This window comes from Pinus tabuliformis, chromosome Q, assembly GCF_031772625.1.
Source record: "Pinus tabuliformis cultivar Carrire ecotype Pingquan chromosome Q, CPIR1, whole genome shotgun sequence".
Lineage (NCBI taxonomy): Eukaryota > Viridiplantae > Streptophyta > Pinopsida > Pinales > Pinaceae > Pinus > Pinus tabuliformis.
This window is the reverse complement of record NC_142296.1, coordinates 991,503,417-991,531,242: the sequence shown is the minus strand read 5'-3', so window position 1 is coordinate 991,531,242 and position 27,826 is coordinate 991,503,417. Positions and strand designations below refer to the sequence as shown.

General features: G+C 39.4%; 1 protein-coding gene across 1 annotated transcript in view; it reads left to right on the top strand.

Annotated features, from left to right (window-relative positions):
• LOC149222803 (long chain acyl-CoA synthetase 6, peroxisomal-like) overlaps positions 1-25,764 on the top strand; it is a 64,176-nt gene extending 38,412 nt beyond the window's left edge. The window contains exons 15-23 of the mRNA XM_089385639.1: positions 20,564-20,693; positions 20,815-20,933; positions 21,068-21,191; positions 21,435-21,521; positions 24,431-24,534; positions 24,635-24,720; positions 24,862-24,948; positions 25,034-25,120; positions 25,270-25,764. Of these exons, the coding sequence (XP_089241765.1) occupies positions 20,564-20,693; positions 20,815-20,933; positions 21,068-21,191; positions 21,435-21,521; positions 24,431-24,534; positions 24,635-24,720; positions 24,862-24,948; positions 25,034-25,120; positions 25,270-25,344 (899 nt within the window). The 3' untranslated portion in view covers positions 25,345-25,764. The remainder of the gene's footprint in view (positions 1-20,563; positions 20,694-20,814; positions 20,934-21,067; positions 21,192-21,434; positions 21,522-24,430; positions 24,535-24,634; positions 24,721-24,861; positions 24,949-25,033; positions 25,121-25,269) is intronic.
• The last annotated feature ends 2,062 nt before the right edge of the window (positions 25,765-27,826 follow it).

Sequence of the window (27,826 nt, the reverse complement as noted above, 5' to 3'; positions counted from 1 at the left end):
CTCCTTAATCTTCATTTTCATCCTTTTACTTAAATTTTTAACATTACCATGAAATGACTTAGGATGTTTGAGAGTGGTTTCGGCCTCATTGGATTTCATATGGAGAAAGTAGAATTTTAGATTTCATTCAAAATCCAGCAGACTTATCAATTTTTCAGGATTTCAGGATTGGAGGATTGCAATGTTTCCATTGAATTTTGTCATGTATTAGGGTATGGAACTCGTATTTAATCAAGAGCACCAATCCCTCTATCTACCTTGATGTTAGCGACATTGGTTGTCGAACTCCTCTGGGATTCGCTCCCAAACCAGGAGCTTCTGAAAATGTCGCTCCCGCTCCTGTTTTCGCTCCTGCTCCCAAGTAACACAAAGAAGAGAAACCATTTGGATAAAAAACGGTTAAATGATCTATTTTATGTCCAATACAACCTCCGGCTCAGACGAAACCATTTGCTGAACAAAAGACCTGATTCAGATCCCATTGTGTTGGAAGACATTGATACAACATCAGATTGGGTAGTGGAGAGCCGTCCAGCAGAGTTTGATCCTAATGAGGATCTTGATTTAGATTTAGATATTGAGACATCAGTTGAACTTGAACATGCTGTTCAGTTGAATGCAGATCCCAATCCACCAACCTCAGTCGCAGCCAGCGAGGACTCCAGTTGTAGGTGCTTCCTATGCTCAGCCACGACAGAAGTGCAGCCGCATATCTACTCTATCTCAGCTTGCATCTGCTGCAGTTGCACAGCCTGCTAGTGGTACCACTTCTACAGCTGCAGTTGGAGATGATGATGATGATGAGGAGGAGCCATGGGGCCCCCTATCTGACTCTGATGATGATCCAGAGATTGATCGACATGATCTTGGCTGCTCTGGCAGTAGCTACTAGGCAATACCTGTAGTACTAGTACTGGAGTCTGGTCACAGTTTACTTTTGTTGTAGAGGCCATTTCTAGCCTCCTTGGTTATGTGTTTTTTGTTTTGAGTCTTTGATCATGTATGACAGTTGACTGTATTGCCACTGGGTACCATTTTGATATAATGGATTGCATGAGCCTACTTTGATCATATGTTGTCTTCCATCTATATTATAATGCTATGTGTTTGGAAACATGAATGAAAATCTTTAAAATTATGTTTTTTATAAAAAAAATAAATATTTAATGTATTTTTTACAATGACCGAGTCATTGAAATTGAGCCGGCCGAGTCATTACCGTTTCGGAGTCGGAGTCGGAGTCGATCCTCAGCCGAGTCGGAGTCGGAGTTTTAAAACTATGATTTATACCCTGAAATAATTTTTACCCAAATTAAAATCTGAAACTGTGAAAATAAATACGCTGGTGTTCTCAACTTTTAAACAATAAATTTGCAGCGAAAAAATAAATAGGAAATCACAACAATATAGCAGAAACTTAGAAAAAAACAGAGAAATTACGAAAAAAACACAACAATATTAGAACCTGGAAGAGGCTCTAGGATTTTTGGCCCATGAAAAAATTCGCCCCCCCAAAAAAAATGGCTGCTTTGGAAGGTAATTCAGCCCTAGAAATTTCTCGGCCTACACTTGCAAAAAATGTTGAAATTCTAAGGCTAGTGCAATAGAATACATTTTTCTGCTAGGTAATTACTTCCTAATGATTTTCAAATAGTATTTTATGTCATTGCTATCATTGAATAATTACACTTTAGAAAATCTCAACAGTAAATGCAGAGGAAACAGTGAAGATCACAGAAAGACAACCATGCACAAAAGAGAGAATATTTTTACCATGGGAAACTCAATGTTGGGAGAAAACCCAACAACTTTTCTTGGGATAAATTATTCTTCAGCAAGGTTTACAAATCAGCAATTTGTCTAGAAATCTGTGCCAATAATCCGAGTCAAATACTAGTCAATCCTAGTAAAAAAATTCAGCAAGTCAACGCTGGTCAAGCCAACCAAAAAATAAAAAATTCAATGCTGGTCAACTTGGCCTGGTCAAACTAGCTCGCGGTCAATTGCAATCAACCCTGCGGTCTATGGTCAAATCCTCGCGGTCAGTCCTGTGGTTAACAATCTGCATGTGTGGCTAGCAGCTGGTCAAACTGTGATCAAATCTGCACTTGCGGCCTCCAAAATTAGTTAAACACTTGGCCAACTTGGTCTACAACTCGATCAACTTTAGTCAATGCAGCTTGCTCAAATTCGTCTTCCCTCTTCACATGTGCAACTCTCCAAGGGAGATAAAATGATGAAGGGAAGGAAGAATAGACTCCAAAATCGGGCTTCTCCTTTTTGCTCAGACTTGCTCTTCATTGGTCTCCAAATGAGGCATATTAACATCTTATATATACACATCCAGGGGGTGTGACAACTGAAGGGATATGTCCCTTCACAGGCTAGCCGACTTGACTTTTTCAAAACAATAATTTGCACAATGCATTTAGGGCATCCTTGAAGACCCTTGGCCATGCGGAAACACCTCCTGATGCTACACAAAAATCAACACTCCCTCATAATAAGGGAGGTATTCTCCTTCACTGAAAACAAAGTTCTCCTTAGTTGAAATTTCTCTTCCATTAGAAAGGTTCATGAGCTTGCTATGTTGATGTAGTGTGTTCTCACATGCACGTCCATAGATATAGATCACTCCATCTTGGAGCAGGAACTGTGAGTATCCCGGGCATTTACTCCTAGCCAAATCAACATGGCTCCATGGGTAAATGTATCAGTCTCCCTTGGTCAAATCAACATTACCCAACCAAATCAGCATGGATTCTTAGGGGAAGGTCTGCCCCTAGGCTATTCACCCCTGGCCAAATCAGCATGGCCCAACCAAATCAACATGGCTTCTTAAGTGAATTTATCATTCTTCCTTGATCAAATTGACATGGCCCTATGAATGCCAAATCAACATGGATCCAATGGAAGAATGTCTTCCCTATGCTGCAATTTCCCTGGGCCATTAACCCCTGGCCAAATCAACATGGCCCAATGGATGAATGTATCATTCTTCCTTAGTCAAATCAGCATGACCCCATGGGAGAATGTCTGCCCTATTTTGCAAGCTGCAGAAACATCAACACCCTCTTAATGAGGGAGACATTCTGCATCACCCCAAGCTTGCCAATGAAGTATACAAACTTCTCTCTAGACTGAGGCTTGGTGAGAATGTCTACAATCTGCTCATTTGTGGATATGTTCTGGAGCTTCACTGCTCCCATCTGCAACATGTCTAAGATGAAGTGATATTTGGTCTTACTATGCTTCGACCTGTCATGAAAAACTGGATTTTCTAAAAGCTTGACGCAACTATGATTATCACAATATATCAAGCTCATCTCTAACACTTGATCAAATAGCCCTGCAAGTAGCTTTTGAAACTACAGTGCTTCTTGACTTACAATACTGGTTGTGATATACTCTGCTTCTGTTGTATTGAGTGCAACAAGAGTTTGCTTCCTGCTAAACCAAGATATCATAGTTGATCCCAAGTTGAAGCCGCACCATGAGGTGTTCTTTCTGTCCTTTGCAGTTCTGACCCAATTTGAATTAGTATATCCCTATAGCCTCACTTCACCACCTGAGACATCTCAAACCATATCCAATTGTACCATGCAGGTACCTCAACAGATGCTTCGTTGCAACCCAGTGTACCTGCCTCGGCTCAACCATAAATTGGCTAGCTTCCTTTATTGGATACCTCACCACAATTGCTTTCTAGTCACCCTAAGTGGGTGCTACCTCTGACATTGAAGCAAATCTTTTTGTGGCAATCTCGTTTGCTCCCTTTGTCATGGAAGCAAGTCCTCCTGTCACTGCTACTTACTTTGTTACTAAAGCATACCTTGTTGTCTAGCGTGGTCCCCTTCATAGAAGGCATACTGCTCCTAAATACCTCTCGTCTTTGAGCATCTAGTTTGACAATCTCAACCCATGACATCCTCTTGGAAGGCTTTCTCCTTCCACTCTACTTGATTTTTTGCTCCCTCTGAACTAGAAGCTCTTTCGATCATCTGGCATGGTCCTAGACGTCCTATCAATTTGTATAATCTTCTCTTTCAAACACTAATCACTCCTGCTGAGTCTATGCTCGAGCCCTTAGGCCATACAAGAACTTGACCATCTGGTGACTAGAGCAAAAATCTCCTTGTTGTCCACTCCCTCTTTCTGGGAGAACCCTCTTGCCACAAACCTTGTTTTGTACTTTTCGATAATGCCATTGCCTTGGTAGCCTTTGCAATGGACCTGTTCCTCCTTTCTGTAAACCCATTCAGGGGGCCATGGAAAAAAGGAAAAATCATAACCAAGCAATCATTTTCTGGTATCTATACAAAATAAAAGGACAAGAGGATCACCAAAAAATCAAAGCAGGAGAAAACATGATTGGAAGTACTTATCTCTTGATCAAGGAAGAAATTGTTGAGGGTTGTAGGGAACTGTCAACTCCCTCTTGACCCTTGCTTCCTTGCAGAAAATCATTGAAGTCCTCGGAAGTATACTGTCCTTTATTTGACCTCAAAACGTTGATCTTCTTTCCTATCAAGCTTTCTACTTGATCCTTGAACTCCTAGATCTTGTTGAAGACCTCATCCTTAGCCTTCATGAAAAGAAATCATTAATGAATGTCAAAAGTCCATATGCAACCTTATCAAGTTTAGATTCCTTTGTCTTCTTTTGAGGTTGATGTTCATCATCATCATCATCAACATCGACTATTGACCCATGCTGTTTTCTTTCCTTTTCTTTTGAGGAAATTGCGAGGCATAGTGTCCAAAATCATGACAATTGAAGCACTTGATTTTTGACATATCCTTCTTCTTCTAATCTTGAACTGAAGTAGGTCTTCTACCTGAATTCTTCTTATCAAACTTTCCAAATTTCTTCTCCCTTTTCCTTCCTTTGCATGAGCTGCAGGAGGTTGAGTTTCTTCATACCAATCCATAACTTATCAAACTTTCTTCTTAGACACAATCAATCCATAGCTTATCAAACTTTGGCACCGTTTCTTGTGCACAAATTCCCTAAACAAATAGATCCCATTAGGAAGGAAATCCAGTGAGAGTCACTGTAACAAGTTATGCATCATCAATGGTATCTCCAATAGCTCCAAGTTAATCTCTCAACTGATAGACACTCATAAGATAAGAGACAACCAAATCTGATCTGGACATCATGATACTACAGAGTTGATGCCTCAATGCTAACTTCCTGATAGTGTTGTCACTCAGGAGAAATCCCACCAAAGCATCACACTTCTTTGGCAATGTTCAACTCAACGACATGTGGAATCAAGTGGTCCTTTATAGAATCTAACAAGATTCTCTTAGCTTTGGCTGCATTCTTCTTATGCTTGGCTTTCTCCTCAGCTCCCTCTGGCTCTGGAATGACTTCTTTCACATGATCCTGAAGGTCATTTATTTCCAAGATAAGAAGTATCCCCATCTTCCAAGATTTGAAATTAGTAGCACCATCCAACCTGTCTTCTACTTTGAGACTTGGTACCATTTTGACACGAGATCTAAAATCCAATCAAGCTATTGATTACTATCTCTTAGGCTTACTTCAATGGATTCTCTTTCAACAAAGCTCTAATGCCATGTTGAAATTCTAAGGCTAGTGCAATAGAATACAATTTTCTGCCAGGTAGTTACTTCCTAATGCTTTTCAACCAATATTTTATGTCATTGCTATCATTGAATATTTACATTTCAGAAATCTCAATAGTAAATGCAATGGAAACAGTAAAGATCACAGAAAGACAACCATGCACAAAATAGACAATATTTTTACCCTGGGAAACCCAACCTTGGGGGGAAACCCGACAATTTTTCTTAGAATGAATTATTCTTCACCAAGGTTTACAAATCAAAAATTTGTCTAGAAATCTGTGGCAATAATCCAAGTCAAATACCAGTCAAACTTGGTCAAAACTTCAACAAGTCAATGTTGCTCAAACTAGCCAAAAGAAATAAAAAATTCAACATTGGTCAACTAGGCCTAGTCAAACTAGCCTGTGGTCAAACTTTGGCCTTGCAGTCAACTACGTCAAAATCACCGCGGTCAACTATGTTCAAATCACTGCGGTCAACTACATTCAAATAATTGCAGTCAATAGTTCGCACTTGCGGCTTGCAGCTGGTCAAACTGTGGTCAAATCTGCACGTGCGACCTCCAAAATTAGTCAAACGCTCGGTCAAAAGCTTAGGCAACTCAATTTGTAGCTCGGTAACTTTAGACAATGCGGCCTGCTCAAAGTTGCCTTCCTTCTTCACACATGCAGCTGTCCAAGAGAGATAAAATGACGAAGAGAAGAAATAATAGACTCCAAAATTGGACTTCTCCGTTTTACTTAGACTTGCCCTTCATTGGTCTCCAAATGAGGTGTCTTAACATCTTATTTATACATGTCCAGGGGGTGTGACAACCCATGGGACACATCCCTTCACTAGCTGGCCGACTTGACTTTTCTTGGGCCAACTTGACTTTTTCAAAACAATAATTTCTATGATGCATCCGGGGCCGACTTGAAGACCCTTAGCCATGTGGGAATACCTCTCGATGCAACAAAACAATTAGCAAAAAATTTGGCCTCCACAAGTACAAGTGCTCCTTGGGAAAATTTCAACTTCCTTCCTCTCGCGACACTGGCTGGAAATCTCGGCCTTCCTCACAGCCTTGTCCTCCTCCAAAAACTTAACCTCTCTACTCAAAATTGTTGATTTGGGGTATGTTAACATTGGCAACTAGGGCCAAACTCCATGTGGGTCATCTTATTTATGCCAGGTGATGTTTTTCTTGGATTCCTCTCTTCGAGAGGTGTAGGATTGATCTAAAGATCATCTGATTCCGACATGTATTTATGGAGATATGAATTTATTTGTATTATTGGCAATTTGTCAAGGTCGGCCAACAACCAAATTACCCCAACTTATCCTCAACGTTGCATTATAAATAGAAGAGGTCTTCAAGTCATTTGATACACTCAACTCTTGTGATCTCTCTCCACTCGTTCGGGTTTTGGTGGAAAGAGAGGTCTAAAGGAAAGAGCCCTAATTGTAGTCCTAAGGAGAATCCCTATACACTATCCTAAAGGAGTTCAAGCCGCAGTGAAGAGAGGCTTCTATCTGCAGTTCAAATGTGCCCTAGCCGCAGTTGATACATATGCCCTAGTTGCAGTCCTAAAGGTGCCCTAATATGCTGTCAAGAGAGACCTATACGCAGCTCAAAGAGGAGACCTATTCATAGTCTAAAAAGGCTCCTATTTGTTGTCAAGAAAAGGCCTAATACGCAGCTCAGAATGAAGTCCTAGCTGCAGTTTGTGAAGCCCTTATTCCGTAGCAAAGGAGACACTTATACACAGTTGATAGGGAGTCTTAGTAGCTGTTATCAAAGCCTAGATTTGGCTGCAGTCAAGGAGGCATCATACGCAGGCATAATCCACAGCAAGGGACGTTAGGGTCACTATCCACAACCAGCAAGGGAACCCTAGCCGCAGCAAAGGAGGGACCTTAGCCGCAGCCAAAAGAAACCCCAACACAACAAGAAGAAGCATAAAAGCATCATGGTCAGATTGTTGTAGGTGACAACACAGTGATAGAGGTTGTTCCAGGTATGGGTTAAAGTCTGCCTTCAAGGAATAAGAGCCACAATCATAAGGTAAGGCTGTGTGTTGAAGAAGTTTGCCCTCAGACTTAGATCAGATCTATGCAGGGCTAGTTTCATATGCAGATTGGGTGCTCATGTATACTGATGCTGTTCTGAGGACATTTACTACAATGTTGCTATGTGCTAGGCCACAGGCTATAACATCATAACAAGGGTTTCTTAGAGCTTCTCTCTTAGGACTATTTAAAGATTATGAAGGAAGTTTAGGACAACTTCAGCTGCCCTTATCAGATCAACAATTCATCACTGTCAAGGGAGTTTAGGGCTGCATATTGTGCCCTAACCAGAATTGCTGGAGCAGCTAGCAATTGGAGGAATGTTGCATCAGGATATGCTACAACACTCTTAATGATTGAAGACTATCATAATGATGTACTTTCCACTGCTGTCATAAAATCTTAGATTTGTATATTTTTAGTATCTCTCTCTGCTAAACTATTAAAGAATATAAGAAGAATTGATAAAGGGTTTCCCCACATTGGGGTTTGTCCCTGGCTGGTGCCACATCTTGTGTCCTCTTGTCTTGGCTTGTCTTCTACTGTTTATGTTTATGTTCTATCTGTGCTTTACTATCATGTTGATGTGATTGCTAATCTGAATATTGACATTGGGATAATATGAAAAATTGAAGTAAATTGCTCTAAGCATAGAACATACCAAAATTTAACAGGGTAGCATCGGATGTGCTCTATGCCTCAAATTTTGTAGAGAGGCTTGGGCACATGCATTCCAAAGAACCCTTTGGGAAATTCCACCCAGAGATGATTTTATTAAAATAATTAATATTTTTAATGGAGTTCCTAAGTCTAAACTTAGGAAAATTAAAATATTAATGGGTATTAATCTAATTGTGGGTGAATCTTCTAGAAAAAGACGGAGATCAAGTCAAAATGATCTGAGCCTTTGATTAGGAGTTAATCTAGGCCGTTGGTTGTCCAACAGGAAGATATAAGAAGGGGCTTGAGGGTCATTTGGAAAACACACCAGAGGCAGATACTCAGTTACCTAAGTAAGATCGATTTTCTCACTGGTCGAAGTTCAGCAAGAGAAAATCGATTCAGAGGGAGAGTTGTAGGTGAGACAAAGAGAGAGGGCATCGACACATTTAGAGAGTGCAAGGCAACAAGACGCAGAGCAGGAACAAGGTGACGCAAAAAGAGACAGAGCAGAGGCAATTTGACGCAGAGCTTGCGTGGGCAGCTTGACGCTGAGCTTGGGAGAGCAGTCTGACGCAGAGTGGATCAGAAGGATTTTGGGGAAGGAGAATTACTTCATCTGGGGTAGAATTTGTTCAAGAAGTGTCTATAAAATTTCTCATTCCTATTATGCTGGCTGTAATTTGTACAAGAGAATTTGCTGAAGAATAATAAAACCCTCATTTGTTGCATCGATTTTCCCACATAGGGTTTTTCCAGGGACGATTGTCCAAAAATAATTGTGTGATTGTGGTTGTATTTATGCCAGTGTATTTCCTTACATTTACTTTCTACAATGTTTTAATCAATGTTTTAAGACTCCGACTCGGCTGAGGATCGACTCCGACTCCGACTCCGAAACGGTAATGACTCGGCCGGCTCGATTTCAATGACTCGGTCATTGTAAAAAATACATTAAATATTTTTTTTATTTATAAAAAAACATAATTTTAAAGATTTTCATTCATGTTTCCAAACACACAGCATTATAATATAGATGGAAGACAACATATGATCAAAGTAGGCTCATGAACCAATCCATTATATCAAAATGGTACCCAATGGCAATACATAGTCAACTGTCATACATGATCGAAGACTCAAAACAAAAAACACATAACCAAGGAGGCTAGAAATGACCTCTACAACAAAAGTAAACTGTGACGGTGACCAGACTCCAGTACTAGTACTACAGTACTACTGGGCCACTAGCTAGTAGCTACCGTCAGAGGAGCCAAGATCACGTCGATCAATCTCTGGATCATCATCATCAGAGTCAGACAGGGGGCCCCATGGCTCCTCCTCATCATCATCATCCCCAACTGCAACTGTAGAAGTGGTACCACCAGCAAGCTGTGCAACTGCAGCAGATGCAAGCTGAGATAGAGTAGATATGCGGCTGCGCTTTTGTCGTGGCTGAGCAGAGGAAGCACCTACAACTGGAGTCCCTGCTGGCTGTGAGACTGAGGCTGGTGGATTGGGATCTGCATTCAACTGAATAGGCTGAAGTTGAACAACATGTTCAAGTTCAACTGATGTCTCTAGATCTAAATCTAAATCAAGATCCTCATCAGGATCAAACTCTGCTGGACAACTCTCCACTACCCAATCTGATGTTGGATCAATGTCTTCCAACACAATGGTATCTGAATCCGGTCTTTTGTTCAGCAAATGGTTTCGTCTGAGTCGGAGGTTGTATTGGACAAAAACTAGATCATTTAACCGTTTTTGATCCAAACGGTTTCTCTTCTTTGTGTGAATCCTCTCAAAGACAACCCAATTGCGCTCACACCCAGATGCACTGCAAGTTTGACTCAAAATACGAATTGCAAACCTTTGCAATTCAGGACAATGGCCACCAAAGGCCTCCCACCATTGTGCTGCAAGAAACATAGGAGTGTAATGAGTTAGCTCAACAAAATTACAAATTATATTTAACTTTCAAATTATAAACGATTTAACAAACTTTAAAAAAAAGTAAAACTATTAAGAATTTGAAAATTGAAATTTTTGTTTACCTGGCTCATTTGCTTCTCTTGCAATCTTTGCTAGGTTCTTCCCAAAGGTACCTGCTGCATTGCTGAAGATATTGGCTTGTCGGTGTATCTCCAGCTGATCAGACTCCAATGGGATCATGCGTTCAATGCAATCAACCAGTCCATCTCTGACCTCCCCCGTCAAAGCTCCTGACTCCTTAGCTTTATAATGATACCGTGGTTTCAAAAAATACCCAGCTGCATGTATAGGGCGATGGAGTTGATTGTTCCATCTTTCATCAATGATTGCTCAAATGGGCCCATACTTGGCCACTCTATCCTTGTATACCGTCTTTATTTGCTCCTTTGCTTGATCCATAGCCTCATAAATGAAGCCCATAGCCAACCTTTCCCCATCCACCAACCGCAACACCTTAACTAGTGGCTCAACAAGCTTCACAATCTCTGCTGCCTTTCTCCAAAAAGTTTCTTCATGGACTTTCCTTTTCAATTCTTTGCCTTCTGGTTTGTTAGACCAATTGCTTTGATTCCATTCATCACTGGAAAACATCTTTTGCAAGTTTCTATGTTGGGAAATCATAGATTGCAATGTCAAAAAATGTGTAGCAAATCTAGTGATGGCAGGCCTAATAATATCCTTGCTCCCAGTGTGTTTCCTCATGAGGCTCAAAACCAATGTATGATTGTAGATAAATTTTGTTATGCTTTTGGCATGATCTATAGTGTTTTTGACCCAATCTAATTTTCCAATATCCTCAAGCATGAGGTCTATGCAATGTGCAGCGCATGGGGTCCAAAATATGGTCTTGTGTTTTTCCTCTAACAGTTTACCAGCAAGAAGATAGTTAGAGGCATTATCTGTGATGATTTGAACAACATTAGCCACCCCCACCTCCTCAACAACCTGATCCAATAGCTGAAACAACAAGTGGCCATCTTTTATCTTATTAGATGCATCAATTGATTTTAAAAACATGGTTCCCTGTGGGCAGAAGACAAGAAAGTTTATGATGGTACAGTTTCTTTGATCAGTCCATCCATCTGACATGATGGTACACCCTGTTCTTGCCCATGAGTCCCTGAACTCTTGCAAATACTCATTAATGGATTGAATTTCTTTCTGCAAACAAAACCCCCTTAGCTCATGCATAGTAGGGCCTTTGAAGCCTTTTCCAGCAGCATGTATGGCATCAAACATAGGCTCATAATATGGTGAACGAGCAGCATTAAAGGGGATATCAGCATCATACCACCATCTAGCTATGTAATCACAAGCAGTCTCCCTCAATTCTTTCTTCCAATGGTCATCTAAAGTGGGTTGCATTTGAGTTTTACTAACTTCAGGACCATGTGCATCTGATGGAGAGGAGGGAGTGAAATAACTTTTGATAGTCACATCACCCTTTTTCAAATTCATTCTACCCTTTCCCTTATCTTGAACAGAAGCAAAAGAGGGAGGAACATATCGGAAAGGGTTGGACGCCTCAGTTTGAGGGATAGAGGAAGAACCCTCAAAATCATAGTGGGGGTTGGTAGCCATCATTTTTTGTATCTCCCTCTTCCTCCCAATTTCAGCCTGTATGTCTTTTTGCCTAGCCTTATCTTCTTTAAATTTCTCAAAGCTGGCCAACAAATTCTTTCTAATCTCCCCAATTTCTGGTGAGGTACATGGGGTAATTTGGCCTCTAATCCCTGCCAAGTGTTGTTTCAGCCTATTAATGCCCCCAGGACCTTCCTTAATTTTCCTATGGCAAAATTTGCATTGCATTTGACTATCAACCATTTCAACATATGCCCAAGCAGGATTTCTTGCTCTAGGTGCCATTTTTTGACTAGGAAATGAAAGCAAACAATCTGAAAATGACAGAAAAAAAAACATTGATTCAATGTTCATTTATTTGACAAAAAACACTCTCTAAGCTTTCTAGATATGCACCTAAAATTTACTAAGCAAAAACAGATTTATAGAGGTGGAAAAAAATACCTCCAGGCACAAACTGCCTCCTCAAGCTTGCTCCAAGAATCAGCTCCTCAATGCTGCTCCAAATGGCTGCCCAAGAAGCTCCTCACTCCAGCTACAATGCTCCTCCAAGACTCCTCACTGCTGCTCCAAAACAAGCTCAAGAACTGCTCACTAACTCTCAAAGAAGACTCTCACTCAAATGCATAAGACTGCTGTGAGTGAATGAGAGCACTTGGGTGTGTTAAATAGGGTTTGGGAGGGGGAAATGGACCCCAAAAATCATTTACCATATTCAAATAGCTGTTTGGGGTCCAAACCAAACATAAAACAGTTAAAAAATACATTAAAAAATGTTGATTGGTTTGCTGTTTACGCGCCTGGGCCGTCCCTTTGTGACTCGGCCGAGTCATATCGGAAACGGCCGGGTTGGCCGAGTCACCCATGACTCGGCCAACCGGACCGTTTCCTAGGCCGGGTCACTCTCCCACCTTTTGACTCGGATCAAGTCGGCCGTTTTGGTTTCGAAACGGCCGTTTCTTAAAACAGGGGTTTTAATTGTGAAGGGTGCAGTAGAATATATTTTTTTGCCATAAGAATACTGTAGATAACTTATTGATGAGGTAATAAGTAGCAGAAATAATATTAATCACTGGAGTAGGATTTCTATTTAGAAATTTTCACATGGTACCAGAGCTACAGGGAAGCAGAAGAGAGAAGCCGGAGGACCCAACGTTAAAAGGAGAAGGGAATTCGAAATTCCTGCAGGGGCAGAAATTCGAAACTCCCAAAGAATTGTGCATTTCAAGCCAAGGAGATTGGATTTTGTGGGAAAACTCTCTCTGAGTGAGGCGATAGAGAAGTAAGTCTTCCCAATTGAAATTTATCGGTGGTAGAAGGTACAATGTAGCAGAAGATTTAGCAAGGAGGGTTGTCTCAGGTGGGACACAATTTTTCATGCAACAGTTGCTGGGAAAGGTTAGCGTCAGAAATTGGCACAATATGGATACTCAAAGTGTCTCAGATTTTTCTATCAGATTAGATGAAGAATTCACATGCCTAGCAAATTGAGCGTCAGCGGATGTTTGGTACATTGATAGCGGGGCTTCAGCGTATATGATTGGAGTACGAGAACATTTCTCGAGCTATCAAGAAGAACAAATGGACTTCCAAATAACAATGGGAAATAAAACGAAATATACTCCAGTAGGGAGAGACACCATAGCTTTTCAGACGGAAGCAGTGACCAACATTCGAGCCACCAATGTTCTACATGTGCCAAGATTAGGAATGAACTTAATTTCAGTGTCCCAGTTACAGGACAAGGGATATGATGTATTCTTCATAGGAAAGAAGGTATACGTCAAGCATCCAAGATGGAAGAAGAAAAAGAAATTGGGGTTTGAAGCAACAAGTTGTATAGGTTGCAGCTTGAATCACCAGTGGCACTGATAAGCAACAACTGTAATGGTGAGAAGGAGCAAAATGAATTATGGCACAGGCGAATGGGGCACCTACACCATGGGGCACTGAGTATTCTCAAAGAGACTGTTACAGGGGTACCAATCCTTAGTAGTGAACACGATGACTTGTACAGAGGATGTGTGCTAGGAAAATACGTTAATGCAACCTTTTCCAGAAGTAACAATAGAGCAGAGTGTGTATTAGGATTAATACATTAAGATATCTGCGGTCCTTTGTCCACAAGGGCTCTTAGTGGTGGCGAATACTTCGTCACCTTTATCGATGATCACTCCAGAAAAATATGGATCTATTTCTTAAAGACCAAGGATGAGGTCTTTGATCGTTTCTGAGAGTTTAAGGCTCTTGTTGAAAATATGACAGGAAAGAAGATAAAGGTATTGCAATAAGATAATGGTGGAGAATATACAGATAAAGACTTCGCAGACTTCTGCGCAAAGGAGGGCATCAAAAGAGAGTGGACAACTCCATATAATCCGGAGCAAAATGGAGTAGCAGAACGGAAGAACAGAACTATTGTTGGGTCAGCCAAACCTATGTTGTATAATTAGGATCTACCTAGGTATCTATTGGCGAAAGCTTGCAACACAGCGGTATATATCCAGAATAGAACTCCCATAGAGCATTGGGGAAGAGAACGCCCGAAGGAGTTTTTACAGGGAAAAATCCAGAAGTCAGTCATCTCAGGATATTCGAAAGCGTGGCTTATTATCACATTCTAGATGAGAAGCGCAGTAAACTGGATCAGGCTGCAGAAAATGGGTATCTCATAGGATACAACGAGACCTCAAAGGCATATAGAATCTACACTCTTGGTAGTAGGAAAATTGTAGTAAGATGGGATGCAAAGTTCATGGAAGATAGAGCTTTCTGGAAATCTTGTGAGATGCATGCAGAATATCAGTCAGGAGATGTTCCGTTAGTCCAAGAGCAGCAGGGGTAGCAAGAATGATAGGCAGGAGGACATACACCTAGATCGAGTATAGTGACCAACACTAGTATCTCCTCAAAAGGAGGAAATGCTAATGCTTCTCAACAGACGGAACAACAAGATCAGGAGGAAGAGTTAGTTAGCCTCGCACCACCAGTGGTAGAACTAGCTGAGAAGTACGACAGACACTGAGGGACGCATAGGAGTGTGTTGGAGCTCTATGAGCCGAGAAGAGGCAACATAGACAACCAGATAGATACCAAACATTGGTAGCTCAGGTTGAAGAACACTCTAGCTATCAGGAAGTTGTTCAAAAACAAGTATGCGTGGATGCAATGGTGGAAGAATACAACTCCATCATGACAAATGATGTCTAGGAAGTAGTACTTAGACTAGAAGATAGATCAGTTGTAGGATCACGATGGATCTACAAGATCAAGTATGTTGCAGAAGACATCATAGAGAAGTACAAGGCAAGGTTCATGGCAAAGGGGTATGCTCAGAAAGAAGGAATAGACTATGAAGAGACCTTCTCCCCAGTTGCTCGATACACCTCTATCAGATCTGTTATATCCCTAATAGTTCAAATGGGATGGGAGATTCACCAGATGGATGTCAAGACAACATTCTTGAACGGAGTGATAGAAGAGGTATATATAGAACAACCTGAAGACTTTGAAACTTGTGAGAAGAAAACTTGTGTTTGCAAGTTAAAGAAAACCCTGTACGAGCTCAAACAGGTACCTAGAGCATGGCATGGTCGAATTGATAGTTACTTGCAGCAGTTGGGATTTGTCAAGAGTGATGCTTATCCCAATCTCTATTATTTGTTGGTAGAGATTGAGCCAATTATTCTGGTATTATATGTAGATGATTTGTTCCTAACTGGGTCATCCAGGCTCATCCAGGATTGCAAGAAGAATCTTGAAGCCGAATTCGGCATGAAGGACTTGGGATTGATGCATTATTTTCTGGGGTAGGAAGTTTGTTAGAGGAATTGGGAGATCTTCCTTCAACAAGGAAGGTATGCTATAGAAATTCTGAAGAGATTGAGAATGCAGGATTGTCGACCCATGGCTACTCCCATGATTAGCAACTGGAAGAAAATAGATGCATCAGAAGACAAAGAAGTAGATCCCACCTTGTACAAGCAGCTCATTGGGTCGCTTATGTATCTAGGCAACACTAGACCACACATTTGCTTTGCTGTCAACAATCTTAGTCAGTTCATCGTGGAACCAAAAAGGGTGCATTGGACAACAACAAGACACATTCTTAGGTATGTACGTGGAACAATTAGATACGGGTTGAAGTACTCCAGAGGGGAGGATGTCAGTTTGAATGGGTTCACTGATGCAGATTAGGCAGGTAATTCAGTGGATCGAAAAAGTACCTCAGGGTACTGCTTCAGTGTTGGATCAGGGATGATATCTTGGTGCAACAGGAAGCAAAAATCGGTAGCACTAAGTTCGGCAGAAGCAGAATATATGGCAACCACCAGCACAACTACGTGTGAAGCCATATGGCTTAGAAATTTGCTTGTGAGCTTATTCAGAAAAAGGATGGAAGTGACCAAGGTTTACTATGATAATCAGAGTTGTATCAAACTCAAATCCAGTATTTCATGATCGGTCGAAACATATAGATATCCGTTGTCACTTTATCAGAGACTATGTTCAGCGTGGGGCAGTACAGCTACAGTATGTCCCTATAGGAGAGCAGGTGGTCGATATACTCATAAAGGCTCTCGGAAGAGCTAAGTTTACTTAGTTCAGAGAGCAGATGGGTATGGTTGAAAATTCGTTATAGTAGCAACAACAGTTTGTAGTGTAGGGACAGTTGGCAGTGGCAATGCTAGCAGCAACACAAATGCAAACATTCAGAGGGAGCTATAGTACTTATGTAGCATTGGTAGTGTCAGTGTCAAATACAGCAGTATAGTTGCAACAACAAAGCAGTAGTTGGTGGACAACATGTCAGACATCAACAACGCAGAGGACGATTCTTTAGAGTCAGAGCAATATGCAGTAGCAGTGTATTGCTAAAACACATTCCTCACTAAGAGGGAGCATTGATTTGGGGTAGCATCGGATGTGCTCTAAGCCTCAAATTTTGCAGGGAGGCTTTGGCACATGCATTCGAAAGAACCTAAAAGCCGTTTTGGGAAATTCCACCCAGACATAATTTTATTAAGATAATTAATATTTTTAATGGAGTTCCTAAGTCTAAACTTAGAAAAATTAAAATATTAATGGGTATTAATCTAATTGTGGGTGATTCTTCTAGAAAAATACGGAGATCAAGTCCAAACGATCTGAGCCTTTGATTAGGAGTTAATCTAGGCCATTGGTTGTCCAATAGGAATATATAAGAAGGGGCTTGAGGGTCATTTGGAAAACACACTAGAGGCAGATACTCGGTTACCCGAGTAAGATCAATTTTCTCATTGGTTGAAGTTCGGCGAGAGAAAATCGATTCAGAGGGAGAGTTGCAGGTGAGACAGAGAGAGGTGGCATTGACACATTTAGAGAGTGCAAGGCAGCAAGACGCAGAACAGGAATAGGGTGATGCAGAAAGAGGCAGCACAAAGGTAGTTTGATGCAGAGCCTGCGTGGGCGGCTTGACGCTGAGCCTGGGAGAGCAGTCTGATGCAGAGAGGATCAGAAGGATTCTGGGGAAGGAGAAGTACTTCATCTGAGGTAGAATGTGGTCAAGAATTGTTTGTAAAATTTCTCATTCCTATTATGCTGGCTATAATTTGTAAAAGAGAATTTTCTAAAGAATAATAAAACCCTCATCTGCTGCACTGGTTTTCCCACATTTGGTTTTTCCGGGGACGATTGTCTAAAAATAATTGTGTCATTGTGGTTGTATTTGTGCCAGTGTATTTCCTTACATTTACTCTTTGTAATGTTTTAATTGTGAAGGTTGCAGTAGAATATATTTCGATATTTGCCGTAAGAATACCGTAGATAACTTATTTCTAAGGTAATAAGTAGAAGAAATAATATTAATCACTGCAATAGGATTTCTATCTAGAAATTTTCACACAAATCTCGGCCCCATTTAGAAATATCGACAGTCTCTCAAATTCTCCTACCAAAAATCTGCTTCATACTTTTCCTCTTTCTCCTCAGTGACTTGAGCCTCTCATTCATGAGAAAATCGCTTCCTTAACAATGCAAAATGAGGATGAAGTACTCTTTATATTTTCATATTAACCAAAATCCCTAACCCCCAATCTCCAAAGTGATAAACGGCTAGGATTAAATCCTAACCCACTTAGATCAATGGTTGAGATTAGATCTAAGTCACTTAAATAATAGATATTTATTCTTAAAAATTTGCTCAATTGGCTAACATTAATTAATTAAGTTAATTAATGTGTTTTTCCTAAGTTAGACTTAGGATAGAAATCATATTAGTTGCTCCCTCTCCAACAACCACCTAAAGAGGACATGTTCTCCTACATGCTAGACACAAGTCTATGTAGAAGGCCTTATGATGCTATAAAGTCAACATTCCCTGCGAACAAGTTAGAGATTCTCCTCCATCCTTAACTTGTCCCCGTAGAACAAAACTTGCCCTTCACCAGGGGCTTGGTGAGAATATCTGCCACCTGCTCATCTATAAATATGTGTTGCAATCTCACAACACCTCTCTAGACCATTTATCTGATGAAGTGGTACCTCATCTCTATATGTTTGGATCTATCATGAAACATTTGATTGTTTGAAAGCTTGATGCAACTTTGATTGTCACAATGAATAATTGTGGGCACCATCGCAAGACCAAATAACCCTGTGATAATTTTTCAGGACTTGCAACCATGTACTCTGTCCCTATTGAGCGAAGTGCTACTGCTATTGAGTGTTGCTTCCTACTAAACCATGATATTATAGCTGATCCTAGGCTTAAACAACAACCTGAAGTACTCTTACTGTCCACTGCATTCCCGACCCAATTTGAATCTGTGTAGCCTTGCAACTGCACTCCACCAACTGTGACATACACAAGTCCATACTCCATTGTACCACTCGAGTGCTTGAACACATGTTTTGCTGCCACCCAATGAACCCTGCTTAGCTCCACCATGATCTTCAGTGTATTCATAGCAAAATAAATATCTGTTCTGGTAGTGACCAGATACATCAAGGACCCTATCAAATGCGTGTACAATGTGGGATCCACCAACACACTCTCAAAAGCATTATTTTTCCTTAAGTTGGTAAATCATGGGTGTCAAAATAGGCCTACAATTCTCCATCTTGAATCTCTTTAGGATATCAATCACATAATTGCCTTGCCCAAGGAATATCTCTCTTGGCTGCTACCACACCTCTAATCCCAAAAATTAGTGCATGATCTTAATGTCCTTCATCTTGAACTTTGAAGTAAGGTCCTCGTTGCACATCTCTATGAGCGTCACAAATCTCGTTGGAAATAGATCATCCACATAGAACACCAAGATGAGCGGTTCACCATCCACAAGTACATAGTAAAAGTTGGAATCTGCTTCACTCTTCGTGAAGTCCAAGCCAAGCAAGTACCCATCAATCCTTGAGTACTATGCTTGAGGTGCCTGTTTAGGTCCATACAATGTTGCCTTCAAACTACATACAGGGGACTCACTCCCATGCACCTCAAATCCTTGAGGCTACTCAATATACGCTTCTTACTCAATGATCCCATTGAGGAAGGCAATCGTCACATCCATCTAATGTATCATGTACTCCATTTCTCAAGAAATGGAAATAACTGCCCCAATATATGCATATCTGGCGGTAGGAGCAAAAGTCTCTTTATAGTCTACTCCCTCCTCCTGGTTGAACCCTCTTGCCACAAATCTCACCTTACAAATAACTGCCCCAATAAGTATATATTGGGGCAGTTATTTCTCAAGCAATGGAAATAACTGCCCCAATATATACTTATTGATTTGCACAGCGGACCTTTGTACTGTGTCACAACTTCTTATGTTCTGGCTAAATCCCATGAATCAGTTACACAGAGTCTAGTTTTTTAAATCAAAATAACTCCCAAATGGGATATGTTTGACTTATAGACAATATAATTAGTTTAATGTCTTAAATATGAGTCGAGTCTCTTACTATTGCATAACTCAGTTGACTCTGTAACCATGATCAGGAGTCTTTAACCATGTCAACCATCTCCTATGAAAAAATTTGTAGAAAACTATGGTGGATATACAGATTCATTTCATTGTATTTAATGAGATTCTTTGCTTGTCAACCACATTCTATAACCAAGAAAAAGTGATGTTCTCTCTAGTGATATGATTGAGCTAGAGAGTAAAGAGAAAATCAGACCAAGGCAGTTTTAATCTCTGTTTCATATTCCTTTCTTGTGCACTGGACTTGCACTATATTATTTGGTTTCTTCTGAATCGATAGATGGTTTGTTTGAATTTTGAACACAAATGATCTTTACCCTGGCCAATTTTTTACATATTCCTATTCATTTTGTAGAGTTCCCTTTGACAAGTAGAGACACAGTATTTCAAATTTTTGGAGTAGCTTTATATCTGTGTTTGTGACATTTCAAGGGGACCTTTATGGGGTTAATACTTCACGGGATTCTCTCAGTTTTTGTATATAGGACAATTTTGGTAATTTGTTCATCCAATCAAGAAAATATATTTTTCATAGAACCAAGGAGATTTTAAGCATCAAAATCAGGTCCAACTCTGTGGCAATACTTATATTTATCTGTTTCAGATCATGATGAATATAAATATAGAATGCATGCTGGCATCTGCAATTAGGAGTGGGTATATCCAAGGATTGATGTGCATATTGAAATTTGATGGTGTGCCATTTTCCAGGAAAGGTGCCATCCCCAATTTGGGACAGGTTAGTTTTCAATAAAATAAGGGCAAGACTTGGGGGTCGTGTCCGACTTATGATTTCAGGGGCCTCACCATTATCTCCTGAAGTTATGGACTTCCTGAGAATGTATGTTCATTTTTACAGGACCTTTTGCTCGTACATCATTTTTCTATAGTTATGGTATTTCTTTTCATACTTGGTGTTTCACCAATATTTATTTCCAAAATAACTGTCTGTTCCTTTGCAGTTGTTTTGGTGGTAGAATTTCTGAGGGTTATGGGATGACAGAGACATCTTGCACTATTTGCCTTTCTGATGAGGGTGACAATTTGTCAGGCCATGTTGGATCACCTAGTGCTTCATGTGGTATGGTTCTGTGGTTGAGGCCATTCAATCTTCTAATATCTGATTCTTCTTCTGTTGTTGTTGTTTTCCTTTCAACCATTTTTCTTGCATTTTTCAATACAATCTGACCACATTTATTGTTGTTTACATTGCAGAAGTAAAACTAGATGATGTTCCAGAAATGAATTATACTTCGGATGACCAACCATATCCTCGTGGTGAAATTTGTGTTCGAGGGCCTATAGTTTTCAAGGGCTACTATAAAGATGACTTGCAAACGTAGTTAACTTCATAGCTTTATTCTCAATATGACCCTTAGTTTTATTTTGGTAGATTGTATTATATGGCTGGTTTCCGAGTGTTTGTTGTAATGCTCTGGTGTCAAAGTCCAAAATTTATATCCAAAAGGTTTTGTTTAGATAATGGATCGTGTTTTTCTTTTGTGAGGTTAGAAAATATATAAGCTACTTTGAGGTGTATTATTAATGAATTGGCTGATGGGATTACGCAATCTAACTACAGGCGGGAAATACTTGATGATGATGGCTGGCTACACACTGGAGATATAGGTCTCTGGCTGCCTGGTGGGCGATTGAAGATAATTGATCGGTACTGTGTTCCTGTTAAATGTTTTTAATTATGGATTTTTATGATGATATACCCCATGTTCACATTTATGAAAACAATATCTCCTAATGACATATCTATCTCTCATTCCGTCATTACATTATTATATAGCATCCTAAGTTGGTTATGGTGGTTTAATCAACTAATTGGTAACCATAACAGCTCAATGCCACATTCATCACTTATATGAATATCTTAACCACTAACTTTAATTCCCACTATCATCAAGTTCATATGACGTAAAAGAATCAGACATTATTACTAAATTTATGATGGTGATCATAAGTACTGTCTATTAAGACCAACGTTTGTCTATTGAACCCTGAGAAATCAGATGGTCAATTGATTTGCATTAACATTTGATTTCTATGATCAAAAACGATTGCATAGAAGCTTTCTTAGCTCTCTTTGGTTTTCATAAGATAGCAACTTATGAATATCTTTAGTGTTAAAAATATTGTAGAATTGAGCCGTATTGTGCACACAAGAAGGGAGTTTTATAAGAAATAAATTACTTTTCATCCTCTACTTGTTTATTATTACGAATATTACAAATCCTATCTTCTCAAGGGGTTTTAGGTCTTGTCCAAAGCCTAGTTTTGTTGATTTTATTCTTTAAACTACCAAGAAAAGAAAGATAGATTTGAACTTCTAACATGGGGTTAATAATCTCTTTATAGTACATAAGGTTTATCTTACTCTTTATATCTTGTGGTGGCATAATTTCTCTTTAAATTTAGTTGTGATAGTGCCTTTAATGTTATTAATATTTTGGAGAGTAGCCTCCTCTTGAATCTTCTAGTGGTTTAACCAAGAAACAACATCCTTATGCCATCCTTTCTTAAGCTTTAAATGACCTTTACTGGAAGTTGAAGAAATGCTAGAAGCCCTACTTGTAAGAGGATAATGAGATAGGGGGTGTTGTTCTTTATTTTAAGATTGTAAACTGTAAATTGCTTTTTATGTATTTGTTCATTTCTCCTCCAAGGTGCTCTAGAAATGCTACAATCTCAAACCTCACAACCATAAAGGATAAATAGGATAAAAAAGGTATGAAGAGGATAATTGGAGGTCATTGTGTGCTCCTTCAACGCTACATGACGTAACTCAAGACGTAATAGATGTAATTTTGTCCCTCCAATCCTTGATGCAAGGGCATGATTTTTGTTGGTATGCAAAGATAGCATCTTTTCTTTCCTACCTTCATCTGGCAGTTGAAATAACCCTTGCCCTAGTTAGCTTTTCAAAATACTCCAAAAGAATGTTTACATAGTGTTAATCCCTTGGTGATGACATATGGATGGCTCATTTTGAGAGGATGCTTGACCTAGGTTAGTCTGCTAGCATGGCACCTTCACCTAAAAGGTGGTTATCCTAATAGGAATGATGACTAACAATGAGGTGCACACAATATGAGTATCTAGTTGTTTAGTTAGAAGAGGTATTTGGAAAAGGGCACCTAGCCCTAGGAGTTTGGGAGTCAGGACCATGTTATATACACCTTGGTGGTTGGACATTTGACTTGGAGGATGCTGGGTTGAGGAGCATACTTCATGGAAGTGGGTTGTAGACCTAAGCACATGTTGAGAAGCATCAGAGCATTGTAATGACATTGATGCACATGAGAGGAGCATTGGGCATAGGAGACAAGTAAAACATGTGGTACATAGTTAGAGGAGGCATGCCTTAAGGACACTTGGATACCACCATGGAAGAGCAGTCTTAGATTAACGTTTAGTTGGAGAGTGTACCATCCTAGAGGAGGGGCACAAAGCCCTAGGACAATCATCCTTGGAAGGCAGTCCATCTTAGGGTTGGATGTGCATCAAGACCTAGGAGAATCATGCTTGGAAGATGCATCTTGGGGGTTTGGATAAAACCTAGTATGACACTTGTACATCATTGTATTGTAGAGTGCTCCATGTGGGGTTGCCTTGTTGGCTACTTGTATGATTGTAATCAGTTTATGTGGCACATTTGAGAGCAATGGTAATGACAACAATCTAAGGGGAAACCACAACATATATACCAAAAGTCATGGCGGTTATTTGGAGGATGACTAATCACTGAACACTCCAATGAACGGTCAGTGATTAACTTCTCAGCTTCACCTAATGTCCGCTGAAAGACTTTCATTACATTCCGTTCCTGAGCTATTGTTAAAACTTAATACAGTGGGACGTGTGTTCAAAATTGGGTGCTCACTTTACAATTTTGGACCAACAAATGGGAGTACCTTTTTTCCCTTTTGTTAAAGATTCCTGATAAAAATTATAATACGTACTGACATAAGTGACAGAATTATTGGAACTTGTGCATTATGTTTGAGTGATCCATCGTGCTTTGAAGAGGTCATAATCATATTCCTTAGCTGATTTATGGTTTCTGTCATTCTGTGTCGTTGGTTTCAAAAAGATATTACTGAAGTCATTGCGGGCCATCTTTTAAGCTCCATAAAAATCTTTGCTGTGTCATTGCTAAGTACCATGAAAGGGAGTAGCACCTACCTTTTTTACAGTCTTTTTTCTCTGGGAAAGCCACATACCATTAGAAAATTCTATTCTGATTGGTACCAAGAACTCTTGCATATACAAATTATGGAGCCACTGAAACTCCACGCTTTAGGTTTCGTGTTGTGAGGATGTCATTAATGGCTGCTTAAACGTTGATCCGATTATTTGAGAAGATTGATTTCTGCAATACAAAATTCAATGTGAATATTAATTAATCATTTTATCAAAAGTAACTTTCATTGTGCGTGATCTTAAGAGTTAAGACTGGATCCTGCTGCTGTATGTATTGGAGCAATCTTCTATTACCCATTAAGATTAGGAATTTGCCTTTCTCAAGCCTGACATGTTTGGGATTTATGCGATTGCTGGTAAATGCAGGAAAAAGAATATTTTTAAGCTGTCCCAAGGAGAATACATCGCTCCGGAAAAGATTGAAAATGTTTATGTACAAAGCAGTTTTGTTGCCCAGTGTTTCATTTACGGTAAGGAATAAATTTTAGTGTCTCCGATGTCTATATCATTGATTTTTCAAAAACTTTCTCAGATAAAGTGTGTAATAACTGGCAATCGTAATGATGACAGGTGACAGCTTGAATTCATGTCTGGTCGCAGTTGTTGCAGTCGAGCCAGATGTTTTAACAGCCTGGGCAGCCTCTGAAGGCATAAAGGTAGTTGATACAGAATCGTTTTTAACTTTTTATCTGTACAGTTGAATTCCTTTGGGCTCTTGATAACAATTGAGTTTCTCCCAATAGCATATCTCTGCTATAGCAATATAGATCTAGGGTTGATTATGTTGTTTACTGCAGTATCAAGATCTGAACCAACTATGTGCTGATCCACGAGCAAGAGCTGCTGTTTTAGCAGACATGGATGCTGTTGGACGTGATAGTAAGGTATGCTTTTAGATACTTCTCTCTAATTACAGGTCTTACTAATTGGTCAGAGGTGTTGTAATGTTTGGTCTGTGGTTGTCTCTAGTTAAGGGGATTTGAATTCGCAAAAGCTGTTACATTGGTTCCTGAACCGTTCAGTTTGGAGAATGGCCTTCTTACTCCAACATTTAAGGTGAGTATAGTAAACAAACTTAATAGTTAATTAGCTTTTTTTTTTTGGTGTGTTTTTTTGGTTAAATTTATATTATCACTGCATTTGGTGGCATGGAAAAACTTGGGCTTTCTATAAATTATATACTGAGCACCACCACCACGCTGCAGATTAAGAGGCAACAAGCAAAGGCTCATTTTGCAAAGGCTATATCAAATATGTATTCTGAGCTTGCTGTGGAGTAGCCAAATCTTCCTCAAAGGAGTGTAAATTGGGAAAATTTCCACAGGAGAAGTTGGGTCAATCAAATTTATTCATTTTCGCCTACAATAATGAATTCATTCAATCAAAACTCCAAGAGAGTAAACCCTCTTGGAGGATGGGCTTTTTGCCCATGTAATATAGTTGTATCAAGTGAAAATGACCCAATAAAAATGTATTGGCATGTTTAGTAACTTCCTTTATTCTTCTGCATTTGAAATAAGCTTCGCATTCGCTGAGGGAATAGCTTTTATTTTCGCTGTTCTGGATATTTTTTCCCATGTATTTTCGGGTTGTTACTGCAAACGAATTTAATGTTAGAGACGGGGATGCGAACTACAGTTATCTTATTGGGCGCAGAATTTTTGAAGGCATCAATAAAAATGTATTGGCATGTTTACTAACTTCCTGTATTCTTCTGCGTTTGCATTCGAAATAAGCCTGGCATTCCTCGGGGAATAGCTTTTTCAGGAGATATTTCCTCATGTTTTTTAATCAGTTACTGCAAACAATTTTAATGTTTATAATAGGGATGCAAGCTACAGTTATATTATTGTGCAAATTAATTTTCATGGTGTTTTGCAGTTGTACGTTCAATACGAAAGCTTGACTCTCTGCATCAGTGTAAAGATTGGTGACAGAATACTTGAAAATATGCTTAATTAATTCATTCTTTGAAGATTATTTAATAGTTAATTAAAACATTCTTTGACAAAACACCCTGAACATTCCACTGAAGTTTAGGATCACAAAGGTCGTTATCGTTGTGATGCAGTGGTTGGAGTGAATCACTCCACTGCTACACGGGTGGCGTTACCATCACTGCAAGGGATAAGGAAGGGAATGGAGTCACAGCCCACTTTTGAACGCAAGTCGAAACTAAAAAGGAAGAAATCATTCTTCATTCTTAATGTCCTTGGTAGGACGACTGATTGGTTGATACAATGGGATGTTATACTTCCTACTTGGTTTCAAAGCTTTTGCTAAGTCATCAATCCCTGGTATATTTGGCTTACAGGCTGTTGGATATACTCTTGGTGTTATAGTGGCAGCTGCTAGGTTTGATCTTGAGCCTGGCCCAAGTTAAAATAAATAAATAATTAAAGTGGTCCTATACTTAAGTTTGGTTCAATATATAGAATAAAGTGCAAGGAAGGACTTTTAACCCAAAAAAAAGAAATAAAGTGAAATATTAAAGGAAAGAAAATATGTTAAATAATGCAAAATATATCTACAATAATACTAGATCTACCAAAGCAAATATATGAAACAATATTATCAATGTATAGATTGAGTTAAGGAAGGACATTTAACCAAAAAACAAGAAACAAAGTGAAATACGGAAGGAAAGAAAATATGTTAAATAATGCAAAATATATGTAATAAGACTAGATCTACCAAAGCAAATATATGAAACATTATTATCAATGTATAGATTGAGTTGGCTTTTAGGCGTGAAATGCTTCCTACAATGAAAGTGGTGGTAATCCAGCTTGGAGGGGGATCTAAAGGATTTGAAAGGGACCTACAAGGGAAAACCCTAGTTTCAATGAACTAAGGTAACAAAAAGAGAGGTCCAAACCAAGAGATAGTCAACCTAGTGATGTTACTCTTGCTTTGAGAGAGTTAGTGAAGATAATAGTTTTAGTGAGGGTAACTCTGGTTTTTGAGAGCTTGAGTGGAACAATGATGCGATCCTAATGAAAATCATCAATAAGGTTTTGACAATATTTTAGATCATATTTGGGAACCTTAACAAAGATAGAAAGAGCACTATTTATAGATGAGGAAACCACAAAGGGAATCTTGGGCATGGCAAAAAAATATTTAGGAGAATCCATGCCCTCGCTATTAAACTGTACAACCCTAGATGGATTGCCAAACACAATTTGTGAAAGGGGGGATATCATTTTGAGCTTTTCTATCCTTGTGTGTGCCAACAACTAATATGAGGATATTAGGAACATCAAAAAGACAATTCTAACTAACCAGTGGGCACCAGATAAAGCACTTATGTCAAGGTTGATCCAAGGTAGGAAGAGTATGTCCATGCAATGAAACCAAAAACGAATAGAGAAGACCAAAGAGTAGAGGTGAATGGGACCTTGTTTAGGCACTAGACATCACATGGGAAAATCCATTCATACATCTAAGGCAAGGTAAGCGGGTAGCCAAGGAAAGACTACAAGCATAAATAGTTTTCTTATGTAATGATAGGAGGCCTTATGGTCATCTAAGTGAATTGAGTGTACAGATGTTTTGAGTGCAAAATTCACACACTACATATTGCTCCCCTTACTAGGAATGTTTTCTATCAAGAGAATAGCATTGAGTTGTCATGCAAAGAGAGAGTGACAAGCAGAACAAGGAAGACAAAGCACACAAAAATAACAAACACAATGGTGCATGAAGGGGAACATATAGATTAATGGTGGAATGATTTGGTTCCATGATTTGAATCTTTCA